This window comes from Solanum lycopersicum, chromosome 3 (assembly GCF_036512215.1).
Source record: "Solanum lycopersicum chromosome 3, SLM_r2.1".
In the NCBI taxonomy this organism is placed as follows: Eukaryota; Viridiplantae; Streptophyta; class Magnoliopsida; order Solanales; family Solanaceae; genus Solanum; species Solanum lycopersicum.
In genome coordinates, this window is record NC_090802.1 from 56266159 (window position 1) to 56276571 (window position 10413).

Consider the following 10413-nt stretch of genomic DNA (forward strand, 5'->3'; position numbering starts at 1 on the left):
TGTATTAAACAACATAAATATACTTAATAATCCATAAACTACCTATATTAATTATTGCACAAACAAAACACAACAACTTTTACGCAAAAAAAGTTATTCATAAAAATGATATATTATGTATATACAATTACAAATAAATACGTATATTAATCTGTTAAGTGATTTTTTTTTGAATAAAACTAATATTAAATCAATTATTATCGATTTTAAAATTCATAAACTCAAATTTAATCTGATCCAATCTTTTAATTTGAATCAATTTTTATTCAATTTCTGAACATCCTAGAAGGTGTAAATCTTTTTTTTTTTTTGAAAAAGCTAAATATTGTTGTTTCCTCAAAAAAGTAAGGCTATTCCAAATTTCTTTCTTCTTTTTTATCCTCTTAAATTTTTTACTCCCTCCATTTAAAAAAAAAAAAGGACCTAGTTTAACTTAGAATAGAATTTAAAAAAATAAAAAATAATTTTTAATTATAATTTTAAATTAGGTTTTAAATACACTATGTGAAAAATTAAAGTTAAAATATTGTCAAAAAAAATATTTTTAAAAGAAAACTAAAAAAGAAATACGGATATTTTATTAAAACGGAGGAAGTATCTCTTGTCATCAAAACAAATTACTATCACCAATATTTTATTTTTATTTTATTTTTAAAATTATCCCATATAATTTAAATAAAAAATAATAATGGATCTGCAAAATCTTAGTTAATTGGGGCTACTGAGATATTTGGATGCACCGGCAAAGTTGTATCGCTGAGTCGTCGACGGGAAGAAAATTGAAAGAGAATCGGATTCCTTCTTCATTTTGAGTTGAAGGATTCTTATCTCCGACGTAACGGAAAGGAATCGCTGATTTTTTTCCAATTCTTTATCATTATTTATACTTATACCTCTTTCTTGCTTCATCCAAAACTCAAATTCAACTGCTACATCTCAGGTAATTAATTGTTTGCTGCTGATCTAACAATTTTCGGCATAGAGATCATGAAGTTCGATTTCATTTTTCATACCCCTTTTGTTGGTTTGGTTTTGATCAGTGACACTGTTGTTGTTGTTGGGGTGATTGATTTTCCTCAAGTTCAATTGGGTATTCCTTCAATTTTTTGTTTCTGGTTGAAAATTTTAGCTAAGTTTAGTTGTAGGTGGAACTTCATAGAAGTTGTGGACGAAGTTTAGTTGTAGGTGGAACTTCATAGAAGTTGTGGATGGCTGCTATAGGGCTCTACACCATTAATTTCTGATACATTAGAATTTGGGTACTCGAAATTTACTTGGTAATCGTGCAGGATTTAGTAAGTTCTTGTCTTTTTTATGTCTGATAACTTTGGTGTTGTGTGTAGGCGAGCTTCCACGCATCTCTACTAATTCCATGAGAAAGCTCTTGATTCACATTAGTGTGTTTCCTTTTCCTTTTTCGAACTTGAAGTAGAGAGCTAATTTGGTTCAACCCAAAATGTATATTCTGAAGGTTGTCAAATACTGAGCGGAGTTCCTAGTTTTTTTATTGCCATCTATTGTATGTTAACCTCCAACTCTGAAAACAAACCATGAAGTATGATGGGATCTTTCATCATTCGAGTAGAGCCAAGTTTTTAGCATACAGAAGAGTCTTGTATTTGATAGCCTAAAATCAAGTTCTGAATTTTTAGATACTTGAGACTTGGATAAGAGCTCTTTTACTCAAGAAAAAACCTAATGTGTATATTTGTGAACTTATTCAGACTTGCGTCCTTTTTGTTTTATGTAGTACATATTTGGCGTGGTGAAAGCTGCTGGAGCTCCTATTACCAGGAGGGCTTGTTACTGGACGGCTTTGGGTGACTTTCTTGTGAAGCTTAGGTTTTATTCTACCTCACGTGTATAAAGAAATTGATGAAGAGAAAGAAATCAACTTTTACTTGTAGAGATTAAATGGCCATTGTGGTTGATGATGTATAGATGGAGAGAACACTTCTCAGACGAGCTTTACAGATACACCAATTGTTTGCTGGGGATTGATACTAGATTGTGCGATGCTGAACCTCAAACTCTCTCACAATCCACTCATACAATATAGGCCAATACGAACCTCTGATTTAGAAGTACTTGAAAAAATTCATGGGGATCTGTTCCCAATCAGGTCAGATTATTTATTTTATGTTTGGGTCATTCAGTTATTAGATATTGTGTTGAACTTTCAAATCGGAGTGTGCTCCTTTACCAAAACCTTTGGTTTTTAAAACACACATCTAATCTTGTTAATAACTTTTTTTTCTTTTGGGATATTTAGATATGAGTCTGAGTTCTTCCAAAATGTTGTTAATGGACGAGACATTGTGTCATGGGGAGCTGTTGATCGTAATCGACCCAATGAGCAGAGCGACGAACTTATTGGATTTGTGACTGCCAGGACTGTTCTAGCAAAAGACAGTGACGTGAGCATTTCTGCCTTTTTACTCTTAGAATTTATCCTGCAAAAATTTATTAATTTTGAATAACATATATACCTACAGATAGAAGAATTTCTGAGGTATGACTCATCTAGATCAGAGCAAACACTTATTTACATCTTGACTCTGGGGGTTGCAGACTCTTATAGAAATCTTGGAATAGGTGAGGCTTTCTTTTCTTATACACTCTCTTAGTTCTACTTCTATCTTTCATTGTATGACTTACTAAATGTTCTGCACTTTTGGATTTTCAGCCAGTTCTCTCATTCGCGAAGTCATAAAATATGCCTCTAACATCCCAACTTGTCGAGCAGTTTACCTACATGTGATCTCATATAATAACCCTGCCATATACTTGTACAAGAAAATGTCATTTCAATGTGTGAGGAGGCTGTCTGCCTTTTATTTTATTAATGGTCAGCATTACGATGCGTACTTGTTCATCTACTATGTGAATGGTGGTCGCTCTCCTTGCTCACCCTTGTAAGTGCAAACTTCCCTTTCTCTGAACTCACATGACGAAAATTTCCTCTTTCATTATTGACCAATATGAATGATTAAATTGTCATTCGGGAATATCATCCTGGTAGAGCCGTCATTTTTCAATTTCATGTCCTTAACGGTTCAAAAGAGTGTTATTAGTAAAAGTACACTGTCATTCTTTTGGAGTAAAATACATAAAGCACCCTTGAGAAGCTGATCTGCTATTCACAGTTTTCAGCTTGAGGATTTGTTAGAGAGGCCATTGAGCAAATCTGCTGTTGCGAACTCTTGGGCCTCTATATTTCTCAGGTTGTCCAATTCTATATTGAGAGTTCAACATGCTTTATGGATGCTTTCTGATTTTAAACTTGGAAAAATTGGGAAATCCTGGTAGAACTTAATTAGCTTTACCTTTCCTTTTCTGTGGCACTGTTTTGTCTTGGTTGATTCAGTTTCAGTTAGAAAGAACAGAAATACATGTATTTGTGATGGGCAGTTGGCTTGATGCATTTAGGAGTCGTTTGGTAGGGTGTATAAGAATAGTGTTGAGTAGAGTGTACTAATAATGACATTAGTAATGCGAAGATTATTTCTTATGCATTGTTTGATTTGGTATATTAAAAATAACATGCATTGCATAATTTATTTTTAAAATAATATTCACAAAAATACCTTCCACAAAGATGATGGAAAGGGATTCGAGAGGCAATTGTGTCTTTATCCGTGTTGATGCATGCATTTAACCCGTTCATTACTAATACCGTGGTTAGCTAGGTTTTAGTTATACATAGCATAATACCTAATAGAGAGTAGTTATACATAGGTTGAAAAATGTACCAAACAAGGTACTAGTAATACACAAAAGTAGTGCATTTTTATAATGCACTCTGACAAACGACCCCTTAGTGTCTAGTACTTGGACTAATAGAGCATTAAACATGTGTAACACGGAGAAGTGTGAGTTATGAGGTTGTAGGGATGAAGATGGCCTCCTGCCCTCTTCTCAAAGTGGTAGCCTGAGATTGCCATCACATTGTAGTGCTGGATTCTCACATACTTGAACTCCAAATAAGAAAGAACAAAATTGATTCGAAAAAGCTTGGTGGTATTATTATTATTTTTAAGCTTGGTGGTATTAAGAATAGTTCAGGTGGGGAATTTTGAGGATAAAGAGAGGAATAGAATCTAATTCAGGTTCATTTTAACCGAAGAGTAAATCCAATATCACATAATCTATTTGAAATGATCCTTTAGGAGGCTCCTATCCAATATATCTTTGGGAGGAGAAGCAACAGTATATAGTTGCCAAGTTTCTTGGGAAGGGTGAAAAAATGAGAACTGGAATATGCTGAAGTGTTGCGAAGAAAAATCCATTGTTTTTCTCGCTTCGAAGATGAAATCATCATAAGAAATGTTCTATGGAAGCATTGTTGCCTCCTGTATTTCTGAGCTAGTGATGACCTAATGATTATTTGTTCCATGTTCCATAACACGATAGTAGTAGTCATGTCTGTATTGCTGAATCACTTTTACCTTATAGTCGGTGACAGATTCCTGTGTGGGGTAAAAGCAGTTGCAAGCGCTAATTTACTTTTGCATGTTTTCCTTCAACTATGAAGTTAGCTTGAGTCTGTCTTTCAATTGAAACAAATGAAAGTTTGAAGGTTGCAGTCTAGGATTTTCTTTTCAGACATCACGACAACAACAGTTACAACTCAATCCCTGCTACTTTTCTAATGGATGTTACTTAACTATATGAGAATTGTCCTTTTGAATTTCAGAGAGCTCATTAAGCTTATAGTTACTGGAGCAAAGAGTGGATACAGGATGGTAGCTGCCAAGCTTTGGAGGAAAGAAGACAGAAAGCCTTCCAAGTGGTCCAAATGCAAGGAGTCTGGCTCCCTTCTTCCAACAAAACATAACAAGAGGATGCCCACCGAGGGTGCTCTGTCTCAATTCGTTTAATCCTCTACTAGCTTCTGCATTTTAGTTGACATTGGAAATGGATACAAACGTTTGGAAAGAAATGTTATTTAATCTTCTATCGCGTCGTTTTTAACAGTGTGTTTTACTTGTACCTAGAAGAACAAACCATTTCTGATGTTCTTCATCTTCTGTGCTTGTGATTTACTTGTTGATTTGTAAATTCTTTTGAAAAGTCACCCAAAAAATTTAATAATATGTGTCGAGAATTGAGATGAATTGACGGGACTAGAAAAGTTGCTCAGATGTTAAGCATTCTCACAATCAATTTTAACTTTGTTTGTTCTAATACCCTCAAGAAATTGCTCAAGTTTGTTCATCATTGCATTTTTGGTTGATTCTTTCCCTTATTGTTAGCAAAAGAATCATCTTGTATTTTATTCTTGTCATTAGCAGAGTTGCAATGTGAAATCGGTTGACTCTGCGTGCCCAAATTATTTAAATTTTGCATTAGCTGACAAATACACTCCAACTTATTTGCCATCGAACTTTTAGAAAAGGTTTACTTATGTCATTCGTTAAAAGTTTGATTTGTCTATACTATTGATGTTAAAAGAAATGACTAATCCGTGCATTTTTTAAACTCGAGTAAATATCTCAAAAGGTCATCCAACTTTGAGGAATTATCTTGTAAATCCTTAGATAAGTACCTTGAAGGAGAATCTTGAATAAAAGTTTTATGCTTTGATTTTTCTTTAGGATTTTGACTTGGAATCGAGAGAGAAGAGAATTGAGGATTAAGAGATAGAAATCTGATTGTTCTAAATCTTTTTATTAGTCAATAAATTTGTTGAAGGTTTTCTTAGGGTAAAAATATAAAAAGGACCCCTTTTAGTATTTTTTTACCCGTAGGTTAAATCGTCACTGCACCGTATCAGGTTAATAAAAGCAAACTTTCACATATAACAAACACAAAATTCATATTTGTATACTATAACAAAGTTTGAATAATTGCTCCATAGCAAACATAAAGATGTATAATTTGTTATACATATACAAAGAAACCAATTGTATAATTCGCTATACATATACAAAAGAAAGCAGTTGTAATCAAATTAATTGTATAATTTGTGTATGTATAATACGAGAAAGAGAGAGACAAAAGAAAATTGGGCAGAGGAATATTTGTATTGTATAATCGTAAAGGTATAGGACAAAGATATATGTATTTGCGAGTGTATATACAATTTTCTCTCACTTTATACAAACAGAAACACAATTTATACATTTCGTTTCTGTTTGTATAAGCGATAAAGGGGAGGGCTGCGAGCGAGATCTGGGAGAGTGGCGAGCGAGATCTGGGAGAGGGGAGAAAGGGGAACAAAAATATATGAATATATACAATTTTTTCTCGCTTTATACAAACAGAAACTCATTTTATACACGTGTGTTTGCATAAAAGTGAGAGGGAGCGAGCGAGAGAGGTGACTGACAAACAGTTTGTTACAAGGTACAATTAAATTAAAGTGTAGTTAACATTTAATTTAATTTATTAGTTTGTCATTATATATAATTTTCCCTTAATAAAATTATCATAACTATTTACTTTGAACTTGGAATGATGAAAAATTAGTGGTGTTGGAAAGAAGATTCTAATACTTTCAATTTGATAGGCTAAGGACTATGTAAATTTTCATACTCTAAGAGATATAGTTATTTGAAGTTGACCTAAGAGGAATCTTACACAAAAACTTAATCAATAAGGAAACTTTCAAACTCAACTTTGTGCTAGGGGATTCTTAAGACATTAATTCATTCACACATTAAAGAATTAACCTTAACACCTAAGCACAATTTAAGAGTCACCTGATACAATCTTATAAGCAAATGATGAATTGTATGGATCAGGAGCAAATTTAATCACATCCAAAATGTGTCACGTGACACGACTTCGTCAATTTTTCTTTTACCGAATATACCTATATAAAAAGAACTAACAAATAAAACAAGACAAAAGAATATACAAGACACTCTTGTAATATAACGCGGCTGACACAATTGGTAGACGCGCCACATTCTCTGGGCGGCGTTGCGGGTTCAATTTTGAAGTGGTACATTTTCTTTTTCTCTAATTTTTATTCACTTTTTAATTTTTTCTTTTCTTAAAATTATTGATTTTTTGTTTTAAAATCAAAACAACAGGTCGCTTCATTAAAACCCTACTCACCCACTTAAATTCATTCAAAATCTAACTAATTTTTTTTAGAAGTAATACAAAACTCAAAATTTCCAATATCAATTAGAGTTATAGTTAAATAAAAATAGGTTTGACTCCTTAAATCATGTATATTTCTAACTTGTGAATTTGTTCAATTTTCTTTCCTTTCTTATTCATTTATTTCGACATCTCAAATCTCCATATCAGGTTAGTATTTTTTTGCGATTCTATTTTTTTATTACGTGCTTGAATTTTTATTTTTTTTTGTTCATCATAATAATTTTATTTTTTACTATCTACTTGTTACAATTAAATAATTTATAATTCATTACATTGATCAAAATTGTCCGCAATCCACTATTATTTGCAAAATCGCTGCAGTAGTAGCGGTTTTGCTTTTTCCAGCTGAGGAAATCGCTGTTGTTCCTGCGATTTTGCCATTTTGATTAATATAAAATTTTATATATCGTTTTAAAATTTTTATTAATATTTTATACCCTTTAGGCTTTAGACTCGAGTTAATTAGGGTATCGCAATAAAAAGCATAAATGAACTGAATCAGAATAAATTGTGCACTAAGAAGTAGTAACTGATAAATTTTTGTGGCATTTCAATGGAAGCTTACTCATTAATCAGTTAACCAGAAAACACTAGTTAATAAATTTTAGGACATTTTAATGGAAGCTTACTAGTTAATCAGCTAATCAATGAACAATAATTGATGAATTCCAGGACATATCAATTGAAGCTTACCCATGTAATATTTTTATAACAAATAACAAAATAGCATTTCGTAAAGGTTTTCACTAACAAGCACTAACTTTTGCCTTTATTACAAAAAAGTGACCAGTCTATTTGTGTAATAAATAACAAAACGAAAAGGGATAATACAAAAACATGATTTTTAACTTGACGTCAATTGATAACTATGAGTTTTAGTTTTGAATGTACACGAGTATACACTTAAACTTATATAAGATTGAACAAATAGACACATTCATTCTACATGACACCCGACATGAAATTTTATGTCTTATGTGGCGTCTGTCCTACATGGAAAATATCATGTAACTTATTTAATTTTATACAAATTTAAAGTGTCTACTTATGCATGTCTAAAGTTGGAAAGCATAACTATCCGCAAAAATTAAGTTGAAGATCATATTTATGCCAAACGAAAATGTCACTCATCTTTACCAACTACGAGCCCAGTACCAGTCCATAATCAACCTACACCATTACATGCATGAAAATTAAAATAGTAAAAGTCTAATGGTTAAAATCAATTCAGTCATTTGTCACTCCGATTTGTTCAAAAACAAATCATAATCAGCCTAGTTATAAATTGTTTCTGTTCGAATTCGCCTCCTTGTTCTTATTCTCCATCTGGTTCGAGTTACCACTCTCTCTGCTTCGCTTTTGGTGTGCAATATCAATGAAGAAATCAGTCAGCACAGTCTCGAATTCGGGCATTTTAGCATAACCAGGGAAGTAATTGACATCGATTACAAGATATCGAGTTCGAATTCTACTGTCCCTTAACATATCAAAGTTAAATAGATGCAGCTTCAGAGCATCCCTCATCCGATTAGCCACTTTGTTTACAAAGCTCAAAGGCGGCATTTCTGCCGCCTCGATGAGCTCTGCAAAATTCTCGTGATCGCTCTTGTTTTGAGCAGAAAAGTTAGATACCTGATAAGTCTCTGAGGTGCTAGTGTTCAGTTTTTCTTCAGAGATATCAGCCAATGACTTTCTTTTCACGCACTTCACGTGATCTCCTGCTACATAAACTTTGAAAATGACTCCACCGTGGTTCACGAATTCTTGTAGCACAATTGGCGGGTTCAATTTTGTTAAACCGTTTTGGTTTAGGATTAAAGACATTTGGTGTGAATTTGCAGCGCCATCTGCTATCAATGGCTTGGCAATTAGGGGAAACTTCAAACCCTCACGAGTCATAGTGTCCTGCAGAGATTCCGATGCATCTTCCGATATGAAAACCTGCAAAACCAATTATTGAAGATTACAATCTAGAGGTATCGATACGAATCTCTGATCTATCAATTCACACTCGTACAAGTTACAAATAGGTAAAATTTTGACCCAAATTTTGTATTTGTATTAAGAAAAATGAACTTTGTAAACTGTCATGTTCTAAAATCCAGTAGAATCAGCATACTATCACTTTTCCAACTCTCAAAAGTGGATTTGCGTATAACAAAGGAGGTTCAATTGAGTTCACAGTAAACAATAAGATATAAGCAATTGAGTTTTTATATTTTTGTTTGGAGAATTAAAAACCTGCAAAGGAGTTTCGAGATTCTCGATTTTCAATTCGTTGACGAATTGTAGCATAGAGACTCGATTCTGGAGCTTCTCGACGGCATTTACAGGGTCAATTATGAGTGTAGTCGGGCTCTGGATGGAGAATTCTTCGAGCTGTTTCCTCCACTCTGGATCATATAGCTTGTGAATGACGCAGTCAAAGGGACCTTGTTCAATCAATGGCTTTTCGAGATCGATAGGGATGAGATCAACGCCTCGATCTCGGGCATGAATGACCAGAGAATCTTTCATAAAGGTGTTGATCTTTTGAGGTGAAAGAGCGTAACCAATAAGAAACCTCTTTCCTCCTAGTGATTCAGACATGGTTAGCTACACAACAAATGAATAGTTGTTTGAAAGCAATGAACAGAAACTAAAAGAGATGAAATAATGAGTCAATGTACAGAATGCTACACTTGGCAATAGAAAATTAATAGCTTTGATTACAAAGTGTATAATTTAGAATAAGAAAATAAGGGAACATGGCAACAAAAAATTGCTACTTCGCTTTATTTTCAAAGTGCAAGTGTAAATGCGAATACTGAAAAGCAAAGGGAAAAAAATGTAGGTAATGTGTTTGCACGTTATGAATCTTTAAGTGGAATATATTCTCACTAGTTAATGGTTTCAAAATAACTTTTAGGCTATACACTCCATTAATATTTTTATACACGTAATATAATTTTTCAATCATATTTATATAAAATAGAATCCTAAACCTGTTTACGTAGCGTCATTACAAGCAAAAATTTTATTTTAAATTTATTTATTTTCAAAATTAGCCTTTATCTTTCGTAAAAAAAATGTAACTTTTTATGAAAAGTTGCGACTTTAATAAAGAGTTGTGACTTTTATGAAAAGTTATAACTTTAATGAAGAGTTGCGACTTTTTTCAAATGTTAGGACTTTAATGAAAAGTTGCGACTTTAAGAAAAGTTTTGACTTTTATGAAAGCTTGTGAACTTTTCGAAGGATTGCAACTTTTTCAAATAGTTGTAACCTTTTTGATAAGGCACAATAAACATTTATTCA

The 10413-nt window shown here is 32.8% G+C and overlaps 2 protein-coding genes across 5 annotated transcripts; one reads left to right on the forward strand and one right to left on the reverse strand.

Moving 5' to 3' along the window:
* The first annotated feature begins 606 nt into the window (after window positions 1-606).
* On the forward strand, window positions 607-5117 carry LOC101264709 (histone acetyltransferase MCC1). 4 transcript variants are annotated; one of them, XM_004235290.5, is made up of 8 exons: window positions 607-940; window positions 1751-1842; window positions 1942-2122; window positions 2273-2417; window positions 2496-2595; window positions 2687-2915; window positions 3147-3224; window positions 4697-5117. In XM_004235290.5, exons 3-8 carry the CDS (start codon window positions 2016-2018, stop codon window positions 4878-4880), a joined length of 843 nt encoding a protein of 280 aa, XP_004235338.2. In that variant the 5' UTR covers window positions 607-940; window positions 1751-1842; window positions 1942-2015; the 3' UTR covers window positions 4881-5117. The 4 variants fall into 4 exon arrangements, with proteins under 4 accessions (XP_004235338.2, XP_069151598.1, XP_069151599.1 ...); XM_069295497.1 differs by having other exon boundaries at window positions 1751-2122; XM_069295498.1 differs by lacking the exon at window positions 3147-3224.
* A 3103-nt stretch (window positions 5118-8220) lies between these two features.
* LOC101265624 (inositol-tetrakisphosphate 1-kinase 1) lies at window positions 8221-9952 on the reverse strand. The gene is made up of 2 exons (XM_004235293.5): window positions 9358-9952; window positions 8221-9057 (listed from the first exon to the last, which is right to left on the reverse strand). Exons 1-2 carry the CDS (start codon window positions 9703-9705, stop codon window positions 8395-8397), a joined length of 1011 nt encoding a protein of 336 aa, XP_004235341.1. The 5' UTR covers window positions 9706-9952; the 3' UTR covers window positions 8221-8394.
* Window positions 9953-10413: the final 461 nt, after the last annotated feature.

What these genes read in the sequence shown, in the direction of transcription:
- LOC101264709 (XM_069295497.1), top strand. Translation starts at nt 2,016, where the DNA reads ATGCTGAACCTCAAACTCTCTCACAATCCACTCATACAATATAGGCCA. An exon ending in TTCTAGCAAAAGACAGTGAC is followed by an intron (nt 2,418 to 2,495) that starts GTGAGCATTTCT and finishes ATATACCTACAG; the next exon opens with ATAGAAGAATTTCTGAGGTA. An exon ending in CGCTCTCCTTGCTCACCCTT is followed by an intron (nt 2,916 to 3,146) that starts GTAAGTGCAAAC and finishes TGCTATTCACAG; the next exon opens with TTTTCAGCTTGAGGATTTGT.
- LOC101265624 (XM_004235293.5), bottom strand. Translation starts at nt 9,705, where the DNA reads ATGTCTGAATCACTAGGAGGAAAGAGGTTTCTTATTGGTTACGCTCTT. An exon ending in ATCTCGAAACTCCTTTGCAG is followed by an intron (nt 9,058 to 9,357) that starts GTTTTTAATTCT and finishes TTGGTTTTGCAG; the next exon opens with GTTTTCATATCGGAAGATGC.